Raw genomic sequence first — 19,544 nt, 5'->3', positions numbered from 1 at the left:
GTCAGATCAACGAGGATTCATCATGGATTCCTTGAGCGCATTGGCTAGCGCCATGCGAAATCAAGCGCACAACCAAGTACCTACCCCAGAACCAAGCCACCATGCGGCAGTATTGTTTGAAAAGTTCTTAAAGCTCGATCCTCCAACCTTCGCAGGCAAGCGCGACCCCGATGCAGCTGAGAATTGGATATTGGAAGTAGAGCGAGTTTTCCAAGTTTTGGTAGTCCCAGAAGACAAGAAGACTCTTTATGGTACTTTCAGACTTTTGGGTGTCGCCCGCCATTGGTGGGACACAACTCGGAACATACAGTTCCCGACAGACTCGTTTATTCCTTGGGAGGCTTTCAAGAAGGCTTTCTTGGAGAACTATTTTCCTCCTCATGCGAGGGAGAGGAAAAAGGTGGAGTTCTTGGAACTTTGCCAAGGCACGTCAAGTCTGGTAGGCTACATCTCCAGGTTCCAGGAGTTGGAGCGTCATTGCCCCAACTTATTTGCTGATGATCGGGAGCGGGCGGAGAAATTCATCCGCGGATTAAAGGAAGGACTCCGACCAAGGGTCCTAAACAGCATGCCATCAACTCTCTCCACAGTTGTTGCTGCAGCCACTCTCCTGACCGAGGATTGAGAACGCTCCAAGAGCACCCAAAGCAAGAAGCCACCCGTTGCGGGTAACGATCAAAAGAGATATCCCTCTGGTAGTCAAACCAAGCGACCACCCTCTTTCGTAAACAAGGAAGGTGGAAGAAAGCCATATCCTCCTTCCAAACGTCAGCGTCCTCAGGGCAACCCTCCCGCCCGGCAGCAGGCAGGCGATGTCTGCCCCAAATGCGGACGACCTCACCCTGGGCAAGCATGCCCTCTTCTTACAGGCGGATGCCTATACTGTGGCAAGATGGGCCACTTTGCACGCGAGTGCCGCAAGAAGGCGGCTGACGACCTCAGACGGAATAGTGGAGCACCTCTGCTCCCCCGACTACCGCCGCAACCGCAACAACAACAACATTCTTATCAAGCGCAACAACCACAGTCCAGCGGCCAGAAGAAAGCACCCGGACGCGTTTACACTGCCATGGTCGAACAGCTGACCAAAGGCGAGCTTGTGCAAGGTACCATCTTGATTGCTAACCAAGCAGCTTTCGTACTCTTTGATTGCGGTGCCACTCATTCTTTTATTTCTGTAAAATTTGCTGAACTCTTGCACGTACCTGTAAGTTCGTTAGATAATGCTCTCAACGTCTATAACCCGATTGGGAAGAGCACTATTTGTGCAACCTACGTGCCAGCTTTGGACGTAGTCTTGGCAGATCAACATTATCCGGCCTGCACTATCCTTCTAGATATGACCGAATTTGACATCATCCTAGGCATGGATTGGCTGCACAAGTACCATGCCAAAATCTTTTGTCGTGAAAGCAAGATTGTGTTATCTTCACCAGAAATGCCTAAGGTGGAATTCAAGTTCGTGAAGTCAGTCCGTGCAAGCAAGATGATTTCTTCGCTAAAGGCACAACATTACCTGAGAAGGGGATGCACTGCCTTTTTAGTCAGTGTCGTCCAGTCCGAGCCGACGCTAGTTTCGATTAGAGATCTGGAGGTGGTTCAGGATTTTCCAGACGTCTTCCCAGAGGAGCTGCCAGGACTTCCCCCACCACGAGAGGTTGAATTCAACATCGAATTGTTACCGGGTACTGCGCCAATTTCTAAAGCTCCATATCGTATGGCGCCAGCCGAGCTCGAGGAACTCAAGAAGCAGCTACAGGAGTTGATGGATCTAGGATTCATTCGCCCCAGTGTCTCGCCTTGGGGAGCTCCTGTTTTATTCATTAAAAAGAAGGACGGATCATTGCGGTTGTGCATCGACTATCGAATGCTCGACCAGGCCACGATAAAGAATAAGTATCCGTTACTGCGTATCGAAGATTTGTTCGATCAACTGCGGAATGCCAAGATTTTCTCAAAGATCGACCTTAGGTCAGGATACCATCAACTGAGAATTAAGGGAGATGATATCTCCAAGACGGCTTTTCGAACTAGGTATGGGCATTTCGAGTTTACTGTCATGCCTTTCGGACTCACCAACGCTCCTGCAGCCTTCATGGACCTCATGAACCATGTGTTTAAACCCTTTTTAGACACCTTCGTCATCGTGTTCATTGATGACATCCTGGTGTACTCAGAGACCTGGGATCAACATCGCAAACACCTAATCATCATTTTGGAAACCTTGCAGAAGGAGCGTTTGTTCGCTAAATTCTCTAAAAGCGAGTTTTGGCTCAAGGAGGTTATGTTTTTGGGACATGTTATATCCGAGAAAGGCGTATCCGTAGATCCTGCCAAGGTGGAGGCCATATTAAATTGGCAACAACCGAGGAATGTTCGTGACATCAGAAGTTTCCTTAGATTAGCTGGATATTATCGAAGATTTATCCAAGACTTTTCCAAAATCTCTCTGCCTATGACAAAGCTGCTAAAGAAGGAGGCTAAGTTCGTGTGGGACGATTCGTGCGAAAACAGTTTTCAGTTGCTAAAGGAACGACTTACTACCGCTCCTATCTTGGCCTTGCCTTCAGGACAAGGCGGCTTCGTGATTTATACTGACGCTTCCGGGACAGGCTTGGGTTGCGTTCTAATGCAGAATGGTAAGGTAATCGCCTACGCATCGCGTCAACTTAAGATTCATGAGAAGAATTATCCGACTCATGACTTGGAATTAGCGGCTGTGGTGTTCGCATTAAAGATTTGGCGACACTACTTGTACGGAGAACAATTCGAGGCTTTTACGGATCATAAGAGCCTCAAGTACTTGTTTTCACAGAAGGAGCTTAATATGAGGCAACGACGGTGGCTAGAATTTCTCAAGGATTACGATTTCACCCTTTCCTACCATCCAGGAAAGGCGAACGTGGTAGCTTATGCTCTTAGCCGTAAGGCTTCTAGCATTTCCGTCAACCTATTATACGTTTGTTGGAAGTTGATGGAGGATTTGGTTTCATGGAAACCGTTTGCAGTCTCATCAAATTCTATCAATCTTTCTAATCTGATAGCTCAACCTGAGCTATTAGCCAAGATCCTTGCTGGGCAAAAGAGTGATGCGCTGTACGAGAAGCTGAAGGCTCGTACACAGCAAACCAATACTCCTTTCCGACTTAAGGACGCTGGAAGCATTTGGCACAAAAATCGTCTTTGGGTCCCAAATGATCCCGTTTTGAGAGACGAAATTCTCGTAGAGGCCCATAAATCCAAATATACGATTCATCCAGGAGGCACGAAGATGTTCAAAGACTTGCAACGCCGATATTGGTGGAGCGGGATGAAGCGAGACGTGGCCGAATACATCTCTAAGTGTTTGACTTGCCAGTGGATTAAGATCGAGCATCAACGACCTGGCGGAGTGATGCAGCAGATGGAGATCCCACAATAGAAGTGGGAATACATCACTATGGACTTTATCGTTGGTTTGCCAAGGACACGAAGAAAGAACGATGCGATTTGGGTGATCGTTGACCGACTCACCAAATCGGCTCATTTCCTTCCTATCTGAATTAGTCAGTCCTTAGACAGTTTGGCGGATCTCTACATTCGTGAGATTGTGAGGTTGCACGGTGTTCCAGTATCTATCATCTCCGATCGTGATCCGAGGTTTACCTCGAGGTTTTGGGGACAACTTCAAATCGCTTTGGGTACGAATTTAAAGTTCAGCACCGCATTTCATCCTCAGACAGACGGACAGTCTGAACGCACAATTCAGACTTTGGAGGACATGCTGCGTGCGTGCATGATGGACTGGAAGGGAGAATGGGATTCTCATACCAGTCTGGCCGAATTCGCGTACAACAACAGTTATCATGCTAGCATCGGGATGGCCCCTTACGAGGCCTTATATGGAAAGCTCTGTCGTTCGCCTCTCTACTGGGACGAGGTTGGCGAGCGAAGGATGGAATCTCCTGTAGTGCTACAACACTACACTCAGCAGGTGCAGATGATACGAGAGCAACTCCGTACTGCACAAAGTCGGCAGAAAAGTTACGCAGATCGTCGTCGTCGAGAGCTCATCTTCTCGACAGGAGATATGTTTTTTGTTAAGGTATCTCCCACAAAGAGCGTATTTTGTTTTGGGAAAAAGGGAAAGCTAAGCCCTAGATTTGTCAGACCGTTCGAGATCCTGGAACAGATTGGTGAAGCAGCGTATCGTGTGGCTTTACCTCCTCAGTACGCTCAGATCCATAATGTTTTTCACGTATCCATGTTTCAGAAATACATTCACGACCCATCACACATCATCCATTATGATGATGTAGACATTCAGAAGGATTTGTCTTTCGAGGAAAGACCACTCGAGATCGTTGATCGTCTAGAGCAAGTGCTTAGATCAAAGACGATATCTCTTGTAAAGGTGCGTTGGAAGCACCATGGAATAGAGGAATGTACTTGGGAGCCTGACTCTGATATTAGGGAGAAATACCCTGACTTGTACTTTGATCGTTAAGTTCAATTTAATTTCGAGGACGAAATTATTTTAAGGAGGGTTGGACGTAAAAACCAGTTAAAAAAAAAATTAAAAAAAAATCGGACCCGGGTCGGGTCCAGACCCGACCCGGATCCAACCCGTGCCAGCCCCTCGAAAACCCTTTTCGAGGGGACTGGCAACCCACAGCAGGGGGCTTCTCCGGCGACACAGAAGGCGGGCCCTGTGTGCGCCCCTCCCTATTAAAAGACGAGAGGGGAGAGGGGAGGGCCTACAAGCCTCCCCCGACCCCCGACTCTCTCTCTCATCTCTCGTCTCTCTCCCCTATGCTCTCTCTTCTTCCGACTCTATCTCTCTCTCTCTTTGCCGACGCCGGCCAACCCCCTTCATGGCAGCCCAGGTAGCCCCCTCTTTTCCCCCCTTTTTCCTCCCCCTGATTCGCCGGAAGGCCGGCAGGTGGCCGGCGGCCCCTGCCGAGCCTTCTTCCTCCTTTTCTCGACAGGCAAGGGGAGCTGCCCCCTTGCCTTCCTCTTATCTCGACAGGCAAGGGGCTCCGCCCCCTTGCCTTCCTCTTTTTTTGACAAGCAAGGGGGCTCCGCCCCCTTGCCTTCCTCTTTTTTTGACAAGCAAGGGGGCTCCGCCCCCCTTGCTTTCCTCATCTTAGCAGGCAGGGGGCGGAGCCCCCTGCCCTTTTAATTTTCTGGCAGGGGCCATGGCCCTTGCCCTTTACTTTCCACGCAGGGGCCGATGGCCCCTACCCTTCTCCTTAAGAGAGGAAGCAGGAGCCGAAGGCTCCTGCCCCACCCCTCGGAAACCAAGCAGGGGCCATTTGGCCCCTGCCCCTCTTTTAACCGACAGGGGCCAGAGGCCCTTGTCTCTTTTTTTCTGGCGAGCAAGGGCTCGGCAAGGGCCATCGGCCCCTTTCTTTTAAGAAGGCTGGCAGGAGCCGAAGGCTCCTGCCCCTTCTTTTAAAAACCCAGCAAGGGCCTCGAAGGCCCTTGCCCCTCTTACTATTATCACGGCAGGGGCCGATGGCCCCTGCCCTCCTTTAGATATCCGGCAGGGGCCGATGGCCCCTGCACCCATCTCCTTTAAATGGCATGGGTCATTGGACCCTACCCCGTTCTCTTTCGTAACGGTAGGGGTCGATGACCCCTGCATTGAGTTGCGGAGAAACTGAGCTTTCTCCCTACCTATATTCATTTTATACATGCTAAACTACGTACTTTTGCAGTGTTACGCAACGGAGCCCGTTCGCGCCCCGCGAACTAAACCGATGATCACTTACGTTCGCAGACGGCTTCATTCTCGCAATACTCCAAGGTAGAAGAAGTTGCACAAGGACTTAAATAATTAAATCAAGCTTAAATAATTGATGATCGAAAGGACTTAATGATATATTTATATACTTATATGTATATAAGTACACTTTTAAATCAAGGACGCGGTTTCGCGATCCTTGTCCTTTGCTTTCGCATTTCAGTTTGCCGTCGCGCTTTGCGCCCAAGCTTTTACTTTCGTATTTACTGCTTATTGTCTTTTAATTCAAGGACGCAGTTTCGCTATCCTTGTCCTTTGCTTACGCACTTTCTGTTTCTGTTGCCGTCGCGCTTTGCGCCTAGGCTTTTGCATTCATAGTTACTACTTACTGTCTTTTAATTCAAGGACGCGGTTTCGCGATCCTTGTCCCTTGCTTTCGCAGTTCCTGTTTGCCGTCGAGCTTCGCGCCCAGGCACTTCTTTTTTCGCATTATTGTCTTTTGTTTTTGCCTTGCCATAGACTCAGTGTACTCGGGAGGAATACCTATTCCTCTTTCTACCCGATATGTTTTGGGAGAACCCTTGATCTGGGGCAAGATCAAGTTCTTTGGTGATGGGTTCATTTGTGAAGCCCATTACCAAAACTAGTGTCGTGACTTATATAGCACCCAGACACTGCGTCATCGGATGTCAGATTCGAGAAAATCACATGCCTTATGTTGGCAAGTTGTGTGTCATTTCGAAAGATTTGATATGTTAAAATAGTTTTTAAAAACATTATATCTTTGCGAAACACACTCCTGAGGTTCCTATTAAGGACCTGTATCCCTTTTCTCGTAAGTGTACTTCTTAAACATGCGAGACATGTTAGTACTACGACGATTGGATGAGAGAGTCTTATGACCTTGATTAATGCTTAGTGCAGGTTGTTGAAAACACATATAAGAGTGGGATCACCTTCATAGGCAAGATGCTCGTTTCGGTCTAATGGACCAGAGCATGAAGAATGAGGCAACGGCTAAGAAACCCCGTCGTGCTCAATTCAACCTTGCTTCGTCAAGAGAGAGGACGAAGGGTACCAACTCCGATAGACAGTCCATTTATGGCTTTCAAAAAAGGCAAAAGACCCATTTTTCCCCAGTCATTGGAGGTTAGGGGGAGGGATAGGGGCTACATAAGTTAGCCTAACACTTCTGCAGAAGTTGGATGCATCCCTATCAGGCCTTGGGGACTTACTCTCTCGACCATCGGTCGTCTCCATAGGAATAAGATTCAGTCAGACAACCGAGGTATATTAAAATACTTAACATAATGAACACTCGGCTTGGACACGACTGTTTCGACTCACGTGCCATGTATGTACCTGCATGGCCGGTTATCAAGTAATAACTAAATTGAGCATGCACACCCTTTTCAGTTTGTTGTACTTAGCTTATTCCTCCAGTCTATCTGCTTAGTTTGCTCGTTACTACCTGCTGCATAAATTATCTATGCCTAATTTAGTTCTTTTTGTCTTTGTACTCTCCTGCTAGTTTTTCGCAAAACTAACCCATTTCATGGGTACAGGTGACGATTAGGTGCATCAGGCGATGGCGCGACTGCGAGATGATTTAAGGATCCACTGTTTCTGCTCGTAGTTCTTCTCCTGGACATTTTGGTTTTTGATACGGTTTTCCCTTGAGGAAACCCAAATTTTGTACAAACTTGATACTCTCTTTAAATAGAAGAAATGGTTTCCTAAGTATTATTGCAGATCGTCCATGGTAAATCTTTGTTTTCTCGCTAACGTGCCCAAGGTTGTCAAACCTGTCATCTTTCTTTTAAAAGAAATCGTTTCCGCTGATTTTAGAAATAAACTCTGTAAAGAAAAGGAATTTCCTAACTATTTCAAGGAAATTATAAGGTTCGAAATTTTGGGGCGTTACACATAAAATCATGCTACCAACAAAATAACAGTTCAATTTAATGCACATCATTCATGCTAAGATTTGCATCAATACAATAATTTATGCACATGCATAAACATTTACAAAATACATGAACTTACCATTTCACTGTTGCAAGTTCTTCATGTATTAATAACTTCTTATCTTCACTTATTATTTTCTTGCTTAAATGATGCATGAAATGTTCTATCTATATGCAATTCACAATCTTGTTTTACTTGTCAATATCTGTCTGTGGGTACAACACAAAGTCTCCTAGATAGAGGTACGCTCGATGTTTGTGTTTTTAAGCAATTGTGTCTTGGTAACCTGCGTGATGCCTCAACTATAACTATTCCGAAGAGAAAATATAATTTTATAGAGAGTTTTCAACTCCCGCAACCCGATATATAACATCTTTTTTATGAGTCTTACCTACCACACTGCGAATAAATCATGGTAGTTCTTTCGGTTATGAGTCTTGTGGATGAGAGCCAAAAACAACCTTTCATGCTAAGCCAATATTTTATAGAATCGTCAGTACCAAGTTTACTCTCTCAATAAGACACAAGAGAATTAATTTTTATTTTTGATTTCTTAATTAACTCCATTGTTAATAGTGTCAATGCAAACATGCAACCACATTCAATGTTCATAGGCAACAATATTCATGGCACTCAATGTATGCTTTCAATTAGTCTCTATCATAAAATCAATACACTATGCATTTACACAGTCAAGGTAGGCTAATCATTGATATTTATGCATACTTAATTCAATCAATAATGAAATACATTAAGTTAACATGCATATCAATCTAATATCTTATTTAAGCATCGATAAATATGCTACATAAAGTATAATACAACCAGACATCAATGCATGTCATACTGTGCAATTCATATTCATGTTAACCTAATTTTGAAAAAATCATAAGTACTGAATTTTACTCTTAGTATTTTACTAGGATTGCCCTAATATCTTAGGAACACAGTTCAAGAAACTGAACTGCAAAATTCATCGTAATAAAATTAAAAAAATTCTAGGACCGAACCATGTTTAGGAAAAATATCAAACAGATACTGTTAACAACAAAAAATTATTTTGGTTTGAAGAAATTCTCAAGATTTACAGAAAAATCTTTTGACAAAATTCCTTTTACAAAATCTTGTTATATATATTATCTTTCACGCAGATTTTTTCACAATTTATTTTGATTAGTTTTGATTAGAGTTTTAAAGCTTTCAAAATCTTTGGTCGGAACAATCCTACTGACATGGCAAAAAACCTATGCTTTGTTGCAACAGACATTTTGGCCTTAAAACTGAACCAAACGGAATGCAACAAGATTTTAAATTCAAACACTGGATGTGTAGGGCACTCCAGTATTTTTATTTGTATTTATTGATCTAGTTCTCATAAAGATATAGATTTTTTTTAACACTAGTGGAAACAAAAAATGAGGACAGAATAACCAAGATTCAAACTCATGCAAGATCTATTAATCAAGAACAAAAATCCTAGTGAAATTCATATAATCAAGATTTTGATGCTCTAAACATATTTACAACATCATACAATATATCTTTGATCAAATTTATGCTAATCTTGCTCAAATATTAACATCCATAATCCAAGAATCACAAAACCTTCATAGAATATTACAAATACAATTTTATCTATGCAAGAATCACAAAAAATATTAAAACAACATGAAATCAAGGTTTATTTATGCAATAACATGTTGTTTAATCATAATACACATGTACTAATCTATCATATATGATCAAATTAACTTTCTTTAACATGAAACATCAAAATCCTAAACGTTTTTAGCAAAACTTCTTCAAAATATTTTTCACGTATTTTTAACCAAGATCTATGCAAGAGAAAAATTTACAACATTAAGATATATAGAGAAACACTAAAAAACATTATTCTATATTCATTATACATGCTAAAGAATTTAATAAAATATAGATCTAACTATTCACATAATTTTTGCTTTTTTAGGGTTTCAAAACTAGTCTTTTCCAAATTGTTTTCTCAAAACTGATCTTTCGAAACACCGTTTTGAATTTTTGAAAATCTTTTTTATATAGATCTAATAGCCATAGATATTCTAGGCATAGATTATATGTAGATCCAAGTCCTGAATCAAAAAGATGTTATGCTAATGCATTCCAAAATCGAATACCATGAAAGTAGAGATTCTCTACCCAAAACACACTTTCTGCAATGATACCGTCACTATTTCCTCCACTCGCATATCATTTCGGGATAAATTAGACCTTTACCAAGGTAATTGCAGGTCTCTAAAGGAGGTCTAGACTACTTTTAAGGTTGAAAGAAAGAAGGAGATGTGAGAAAAAAGAGAGAAAGTGATGCACTTCAATTGGGAGAGAGAACTAACCTTGTTATCCCTTCTTAGGAGGACCTCTATTTATAGATGAGCTTAGGCAAGAGTCAAAGCAAAATTCATGCATCATATTTAGGGGTGTCAACGGGTCAGGTTTGGTTCTACCAAACCCAAACCTGATTTGAGATGATGGTACTGGGTCCGGACTGGGGTCTAATCAGACCACCATAAGAGAAACCACACCTGAATCCTATAAGGATTACAAGAACCATACCCAACTTCATATATTAATTGGACCCAACCTAGATTCTAATTGAACCTTCTTATTTATCACCAAACCTTGACATTATAGGGTTTGGTATAGTACGGGTCAAGTCAAACCTGACCCATTGACACCCCTAATCACATTACAATCACCTTGAAAAAGAACACTAAATAATTTCACTTGAAATGAAATCCTGTTGCGTTTGAATTTGGGACACAATAGTCTGCGGGGACCATTGTGTCCCTTTCCTTCTTTGCCCCACAGTGGAAGCAAACACAAGAAAAGTAATCTAGGACTGCTACATTGCCCACATAATCCTTGTGTCGCCATCTTTTGGGGGCAAAAGAGACACATAGAGGTGGCAAAAGAAGTGGAAGCTGGAATTCTTAAATTGCACATTTTTTCCTACACGATGGCTTCAGAAGTTCTATTGCCCAACAACTTGTTGCACGCCACAGATCAACTCAAAATGAATATCTCATCCCTTGGCAATCTATTTTGAGAAGACGCTTGAACATAAATTCACAATGGGTAGGGGAAACTTCATAGAGTACTAGTCGCAAAGATATAAAATTGCATTATTTTGAGCCTAAAATAGTTTTATTTTATTAATAAAATAAGTAAATAAATTATGGGTCCTAACTTATTAAATTTCAAAATTAACTAAGCTAGAGAAGAAAGATGAAAACTTTTTACCCTGGCTTGGACTCTAGTGACACGATAACCTTTCGAGAGACCTACAGACCTAAAGACTCAATAGAATTCGACGTTTAAATAGTTAATTCGTTAACTCTTGAAACATAGATCGTCACAGTGGTCTTAGATTTAATCGTACATATACATATCGACAAAAAAATTTAGTCGATGTCAAAAAATATTAATTTTTGACCTACAATTAGGTATGAATTTCGGTCGATGATAAAATACTTAAATCAACACCAATTTGGGTGTATAGATAGTCAATTTTGATGCCCTAGAAATGAGGAACATCGAGGTATACTCTGATTTAATAGGTGATCTACAAATCAACCAAAATTTCTATTGAAACAATAATGACATTGTTTGGAGCGTCCGACCCTATGGGTCCACTCCAATGAGATTATATCCAAAATATCCTAAGTTATATCCAATTCAATCCATTAGGTAGTTATGCACGTGGTGGTGCACAAGGCCAATGAAATGATTCAACATATAGAAAAGTATTGGTGTGTAGTCTTTGGCTGTTAGGCTTGCTAGACTGGACAATTTGGCGTGTTGCGGGTTTGCAAAAAATTCTATGTCCATGACAAATTGGCAACAAAGCATAAAAATTCATGGAGACCTTGTTGTTCAATGAGTACGACACTGAAGAGGGAAACGATCATTTGTTCAAGTTGGAAATCAACAAGAGATAGTTTGTCCCATTTACATGAATTTGTGCAGCTGAAGTGTGGTTGATCGTTCACATAAGCAAGTTGTTGGCAGGGTGGTATGAATCATCTTGTCGATGGTAAGCAAAAGTGTACGGTTGTAGTTCAATTGGTTAAGAGAACGTGGATTAACTAAAGATTCTTACCAGTTGTGCATCAGGCTCGTAGGTGGAGCATGGTGTTTGCCTTGTGCATGCAGAAAACACACGTTGAATCAACTGAATGGATTTACACCTTTGAGTATGAGAGACTCAATTAAACTTCTATGTTTTCTATCGATACTGTGGGTTAATAGAGTGCCCATCTTGAGTAGAATGTTCGTTGTTTTGGTCCCTTGAGTTTGGTAGTTCCTTTATGCATTATGTATGCAAAAAAAGTTGTTCATGGCTTGTCGGTTTAGTTCATGTGGAAACGTGTTTGCTGACTTGAGATGTGAGATGAAGCATTGGGCTATGAGTTTCCCTTTGTATGGATGAGTGACCAAGAAGACAATTTGAAGGACTGCTTTGGGGTAATACGCAAATAAGCATCCCCCACTTAAGGACTAGTTTAAACCATTAGAAAATCATAACTTGGTGCTTTAAGGAAGTTGATGTCCCTACAGTACGCATTGGTAGTCGTTTTTCTTTGCAAGGACCATGAATGACATGAAATTGCTCTTGTTGGGGTCAGAAGGTACCCCAACTATGAGTGTGAAGGCGACAAGTTTGTTGTTCGGGCAAGGATGACCCACTCGTATATGAGACTATAGTGGGGTCTCACGAGCGAAGATTGCTCGATGTTGATGGAGCATGAGTTTATTGTCTAAGTGATTTGAAGCACATCAAGGAATGAGACTTGACATGCTAAAGGTTGCAACGATGATGGATGTAAACCAGAACAAGTTGAGTAGGGTGAAAAAAAGAAGACAAAAAATAAGTGTAAAGGGAAACTGACATAGTAAATGTTGTGTTCTTACCTGCACAAACATTGTCGAGGATGACAATGATTTGGGTGAAAGAGAATTCTCGGACCGAGACTTCAGAATGGGTCATGTGCAATACTGAGCTCTACTGAGTAAAAAATGCATTAAGTGTAGAAACGTGCAGTATGCATTGGCTTGATCAGTGATGTACGATGGTAGCATGGTATGTGATAGACAACAATATCGTCATTGGTGCGATGGTGTGTGGCGGCACAAACATGGGGCATTGTTTGGTTAAGGATAAAAGTTTTTTTTAATGGCAAGGAACCTGCCTAAGAATGGGGGTCACTTTAATGGCTGAGTGACCTAGCCCGCAAAGGATAAAGATAGACTCCTTTGACATAGGATGTCTTCCATCCTGTATTCAATCCTAACCATCTAATCAATGGCTAGGATTGGTCCAAATTTTCACCTAGATATGGACTAATCCTAGCCGTAGTAAAAGGACTGGATCATGTTTGCCCACACAAGTTTCTTAAAACCTACTAATAAAAACAACTATTAACATTCCCATAAGGAGGCTTTTAGAGGTGGGCCACACAAGGCAGGGTGATAGCAGATCAGAGGATGTTGCATTTGGAGATTTGGTTAAGGGCTCCTTAACTTGGATGAGTTTCTCTCACATAGCATTTGGATGCATGGGGGTGCGTGTCAATTAAGGCTAATTTTCTCATATATCACCTTAGGTGGTTCCAACCGAGTATGGTGACTCGGGGTTAGGCAAGTGAATGCCTAGGCGCCGGTGAGCAATCTGGGTAGCGTTGTTTGTTATGACGTAACAACTATCAACTAGCAGACATGCTGGGTGGTTTTGGGATTTATCTTTTCTTGTCCGTTACAGGCCCGCAAGTCCTTCTCGAGTGACACTATCAGGAGGTAGCGCTGCAGCCTTAGAATTCCTTTGTTGCCATTTGGATTGGTTGGTTGTTCAATTGGGTGTGAGCATCACCCCTTCCTTGGAACTTGGATGATGCCCCCTTTGGTTATTCATTGAGCACGATGGCGATGCGCTAAGGAATGATGAGCGGAGCCAGTGGCATGAACCAAGTAAGATGCGCTTGATCAACTTTCACTTAGATAGTTGTGCATAAGGTGGTGCGTAGGGTCAATGAAATGATTAGGCACACAAAAAAGTGTTGGTGCACAACCTTTGGCTATTAGGCTGGCCAGACTGGGCAGTCGGACACATTGTGGGGTTGCAAAAAATTCTATACCCATGATAGCACTGCTACCCCATTTTCTCATTTTGCCCTGTTAGGCTCCTTAAAAATCATAGTTTTTGTATTTTTTTCACATCTAACATCATAGATGTGATCAATAGTTTTGTTTAGTGAGAACCGACTTTTAGACACCGAAATCTAACCTATATACAAGGTTTTTCAGTAATCCAAAATCAATGGCTATGAACACATCGATTTTCCTAGCTCATAAAAATACATTTTTTCATTGAAAAAATATGATCCAAGAGTCAATTCTTACTAAATAGAGCATGCTAAACACATCTAACGATTTAGATCTATCATAAAATACTTCAAACTATAAAGCTTACCGCGGCAAATCCAAAAAAGGGGGCCTAATATGTTTAGTTCTCATTATGATGTAAAATATTTTTTACTAACTAAATAGGCTTGTACGAGTTGAATTGAACCGAGTACCTATTGTTGATATTTAGCTTGCAAGCTTATTTTTTAAGTTTGAATGAGCTCTTTTAGGAGGCGAACATAAGCCGAGCCACAAGCAGCTCGACTTGTTTAGCAGCCTTGCTTTTGAAATGTTGATAAGTACTAGGGATGGCATTATCAGGAAATCCAGAAATTTCCCGTCTCCGATTGCGCTGAAACAGTCCTCCGAGCATCGTTTTCTTTTTGTTTCTGCCTCCCCATCTTCATATTTCAGTGTCATGGGGATAATTCTGGGCTTGTCTTTGCATCCGGCTCCCCAGGAAGAATTTCTGGATTTTGTGGGAAAGTCAGGGTTTATCCTAAAACCCTGATTTTTTTTGGGGAGAAATCCCTCATGGAGAACAGGAGGAGTTGTTTCCGTAGCTTGATTAAGGTTCTGAATGCAAGTTCTTGTTTTTTAGTCAGGTGGGTTTCTCCAATTTCATGCCCATCAATGCATTCGTCCCGATTTCACAGTTTCTGCGATTTCCGGCCCCCGAATATTGGAATGATTCAGTTTTGTGATTGCAAAACAGAAGGCATTCAACCATTCTGGATACAGTTTCGCAATTTCTGTACTAATTCGGGAAACCCCAGTCCATATATCTCCTTGAGTTCCAACCTGACCCACCTCGTCGATCGTAATTCAATCGGTTTATCGAATAACCGGCGAGGTTTCGGCATCGCACGCAACGCTGGATTGGTTTTTGATGTGCCCAATTTGGCAAAACCATTGGTTCCGTTGAATTTGATCAGTGTATCTTTCTGTTCATTAAGTTCTTCATTGGATCAGATTGGTGATTGCAATTCGGATGGTATGGAACATGAGTATTCTTGGTCTGAGGATTGTGATAAGTTGTTTAAGGCTATAAGTGAGAATTCCGAAGCTGATCAGTGTATGGAGAGTGCTCTTGAATCATCTGGTGCAGCATTGACGACTGAAACAGTTGGATCTGTTCTTCACCGTCTTCGATTCGAAGAAAAATCGGCTTTAAGATTCTTCACATGGACTGCTCAGCAGGAGGGCTACAGCCACCAGCCGCAGATGTATAATGCGATGATCGACATACTTTCTTGCACAAAGTATAAGGCAAAACAGTTCGGGATCATGTGCGATATCTTGGATTACATGAAACGGAAGAAGAAGAGCTTCGTGCCGATCGAAATGCTTTTTGACATACTCAGGAAGTATGCCGAGAAGAACCTCACATCCCTGGGGAAGTTTGCGAAGAAGAAGAGGATCAGAGTGAAGACGAAGCCGGAGATCAATGCATTCAATTTGCTGCTGGACTCTCTGTGCAAATGCGGATTGGTTGGTGAGGCTGAATCCATGTTTAAGAAGCTCAAGGTTAAGCTCCCCCCTGATGCAAGGACCTACAACATCTTGTTTTTCGGGTGGTGCAGAGTAAGAAGACCGACGAAGGCCATGGAAGTGTTAGAAGAAATGATTCAGATGGGTCACACTCCCGAAAACTTCACATATAATACGGCAATCGATGCGTTCTGCAAAGCAGGGATGGTTTCGGAGGCGTCTGAACTGTTTGAATTCATGAGGACCAAAGGGTCTACCATGTCGTCTCCCACGGCGAGGACTTACTGCATCATGATTGTGGCATTGGCAAAAGTGGGTAAGATGGATGAGTGCTTCAGAGTTATCACGGACATGAGAAATAGTGGTTGTCTTCCTGATGTTTCAACTTACATAGGATTGATTGAAGGGATGTGTAGAGCAGGAAAACTTGAAGAAGCTTATAAGTTCTTGGATGAGATGGGAAACAAGGGTTATCCACCGGATATTGTTACTTATAATTGTTTCCTAAAAGTTCTCTGCAAACTTAGACAGGTTGATCATGCTTGTGCTCTGTTTAAGAGAATTAAAGAATCAGGTTGCTTGCCTAGCGTCCAGACTTACAATATATTGATCACTATGTTCTTCAATGTGGGCCAAATTGAAAAGGCTACTGAATTGTGGGATGACATGGATAAGAATAGATGTCGGCGGGATGTTGATTCTTACTGTGTGATGATTGAGGGACTGTTTGGTTCTTGCGAAACCAATGCTGCTCTCTTGCTTTTGGATGACATCATGAGGAAGGGAATTAAACTGCCATATCAAAAATTTGATTTGTTTTTAATGAGGTTGTCAGCACTTGGCGATCTGCAAACAATTCATCGATTATCAGAATATATGAGGGGGTTCTATAACCATGCTATGACACGTCATTTTGTTAGAAGCCAGAAGAGGAAAAGCATGAGTTTGAGAAGAAAATACTGATCAGAATGCATTGTATCATATTCTCGGGTCATATGAGCTGCTGTGTCATGGATATGGCTGTGGATATGGGGATCTAGCATTTTTATCAAGTTTTCCAATACAACTACCGCGGGTCTAAAAATGGAGTTTCCATGTGACATAGATGAGTTGACACCAAGTTGAATTGTGTCTTCTTTTACCACATGATCATCCTACTTTTTGCCGATGAAAAGCAAGTTTATCAGCAAGCACTTATCATGAATTTAAGCAGATCATGCTTCAGTTGACATCTCTTGTTTTGTTTGGTGTTTAACTTGCCACTGATGACACAAGTAATTTTCTTTCTTCCAGATATTAGTCTGTAGTGTTGAAATTCCCAGATTTCAGTATTTTATTTGTCAAATAACCATGTAGCAAACAACATCAGGTGATGTTATCCGGAGAACAACACCCATAACATCAAGTAATTTGTGTGCTGAAGCACTACCAACTAAAGAAGAATCAATCTCAGTAGATATAAAGGATCTTTTACAATTTTCTTTGTTCACCTACTTTCTACTAGCATCCTTTTTCTAAGTTTTCATGTCCCTTTCTCTCTCATGCACACTTCTATTGATTTTTCTTACTTGCTTGCCTTTTTAATTATATACTTTCGACCTTGTTTATTATAAACCAGCAAAATTAACATCATCGATCAACATTAAAACATACCATTCAGTTTAATTTTCATAAACTTCAAGAAAATGGATCGCTTTCCTCGTTGGATTTAATCTTTGAATGATGACATTATTTGCAATTTTTCTTCATGGAAGCTCTGAACTCTACTAAAATGTAGAAAGAGTATGCATTGGTGTTTTAGACATGAAACTGTTAGTTTGCAATTTTTCTTCAAGGTAGCTCTGATCTCTATTGATTGTCGAAAGGGTATATATGGTGTTTCACACATTTGGTTTTTCCTATTTTTACTATAGATTTGTGTTTATTAACTTATTTTATGTTACATGCTTTACAAATGTTATGACAACACTTTAATTTGTGTATCACTGTGGTCTTACTGATGTTCAGGAATCGTTCTTTTCCCTCCACCAGGTTTTGTCAGTATTTTGAGTTTTCAGAATATTACATTGCAGGTTGGCTAGTGCAAGAATTTTTTTGATCATTATATTGATGGAGTCTCAGCCTTTTACATTAAAGATCGATATAAAACTGTACATTATCTTTTTAGGTATGATTACTTCATTTTTTCCAATTTGGAATATGCACCCTGATGAAGATCAAACTGGCAGTGTATTTTCTCGAGGAACTTTTTCCTTTAAAATTAGGAACCTCTAAGTTGACAACTAAAGAATTCCTGCACCTGCTATTTAACATGCTGGTTTAGCCTTTTTTCTTACTGAACATGTTAGATGAGCCAATGGTTTGAAGTGTTTGTATCTTTTATTCTCTCTTGTCCATGTTCCATTATTATCTTGCAACATACCTGGTTTGTTCTGATTGATAACATTGTTTTCTTCAGTTCTCAGTTAATTCATGTTTGAAACTTTGATGACATTATTCAATCATGTTCATCATGGAATTATGTCATTTTATATTGCATTTAGTTTGAGACTGACTGACCAGGGCTGAAACTGCCATACACAACCGCTGTTCAATATAATGTCATCTTTAGCCATTACCCTTTCCTCATATACAGAGAAAAAAAAATCATGTATCGCTAATAATGGTGTCATTTGTTGTACTCTTCAGCCCTTTTCTGCACTTATGTCTGTCTTTAAACTTATTAACAGCATGAAGGTTATTATTGCTTTAGTCATTGCATTTATCGTTTCTTTTTTGTCATCATTGAATTTAAGTTTTCTTTTGCTGCATATTTGCTCATTCTTGCTCAATTGATCTCTACATTTTGATAGACAGATTGATTCTTTGTGATAAGTCATGTAGCACATATAAACTGACTTCTATGCAACATCATTGATATCATATGCAGTTGACAGGACTACCTCAAACCCTGCATGATTTTGTGTTATTTGCAGGTAATGGAAAAAACAAAAACGTTTTTGTCATGCTACATTCTGTTTATTTTGTGCAAACCATTTGTATCATCTGGATATTGTTGTCTTGCTTGGTTCCAGAAGTATTTGATCGGAACTCTGATATATTTTGGAAATCAGATTTGTGAGGGGTACTTTTTAGTTTCAATGTTTTGTTTCCATTGCATTGATTGTGTTCATCCATTTAAAATCTGAGAAGTTGCAACAAAGTTTGGTGATCTTGGCATAGTCTTCAAATCTAATTGTGCTTATACAGTTTAATCACTGATTCTAAAATTTCATATATCGTAGTATATATATAAAGCCCAATCTTTTGAAAGGGATCTCACTTCAAAGTGACCGAACCCTTGTTTATAGCCAATAAAAAACTGAAAGTTTTTTAAATATTAAAATTTAAATGATTGTCTACCTGTTTCATTTATTGTTTACATCTTCTTACTCTTTATTAACATCCTTCTTTAGTGCCTCCTAACATACATTCTTAAATGTGCAGCCCCTCCCCCATTCTCTTTCTCTTCGTTCTCAATAGCATCAAGGTAAATGGTAATTAATACTCCTTTTTTTACCTTTTTTTTCTTTTGTCTCTTTCCAAGGTTTTCTTTCACCCATCCCTATCCTTGTATATATCTCTTTCTTGTTTCTTCCTTTCTCACTTCTCAAGGTACCATCATTAATTGCATTTAGTACTTTTTTCCCATATTCAATAGTTTTCTCTCTCTATCATTAATGCACCTCTCTCCTCATTTAACTTGGTTACATAACCCCTCACACACTTTCTCTCTTCTCCATGCAAACCTCCCCTTCCCCGTCTTTCTTTTCCCAAGGCACCTTTTCTTCTCTCTCTCTCTCTCTCCATACTTCCCTAATTTTTATTTTCTTTTAATCTTTTCCAATGCAAACTTCATGAGTACTAAAATTCCAGAGGCTTCCTA

General features: G+C 40.9%; 1 protein-coding gene across 1 annotated transcript; it reads left to right on the top strand.

Annotated features, from left to right (window-relative positions):
* Nucleotides 1-14,717: 14,717 nt before the first annotated feature.
* Nucleotides 14,718-17,188, top strand: LOC149815219 (uncharacterized). Its single transcript, XM_089989853.1, has one exon. It carries the CDS (start codon nucleotides 14,762-14,764, stop codon nucleotides 16,580-16,582), a length of 1,821 nt encoding a protein of 606 aa, XP_089845979.1. The 5' UTR covers nucleotides 14,718-14,761; the 3' UTR covers nucleotides 16,583-17,188.
* Nucleotides 17,189-19,544: the final 2,356 nt, after the last annotated feature.

Source organism: Nuphar pumila, chromosome 15 (assembly GCF_984573655.1).
Source record: "Nuphar pumila chromosome 15, dmNupPumi1.hap1.1, whole genome shotgun sequence".
Lineage (NCBI taxonomy): Eukaryota > Viridiplantae > Streptophyta > Magnoliopsida > Nymphaeales > Nymphaeaceae > Nuphar > Nuphar pumila.
This window is presented reverse-complemented; position numbering and strand designations above follow the sequence as displayed.

Bases quoted from the DNA above. Each gene is read 5' to 3' on its own strand.
- LOC149815219 (XM_089989853.1), top strand. From the start codon at position 14,762: ATGCATTCGTCCCGATTTCACAGTTTCTGCGATTTCCGGCCCCCGAAT.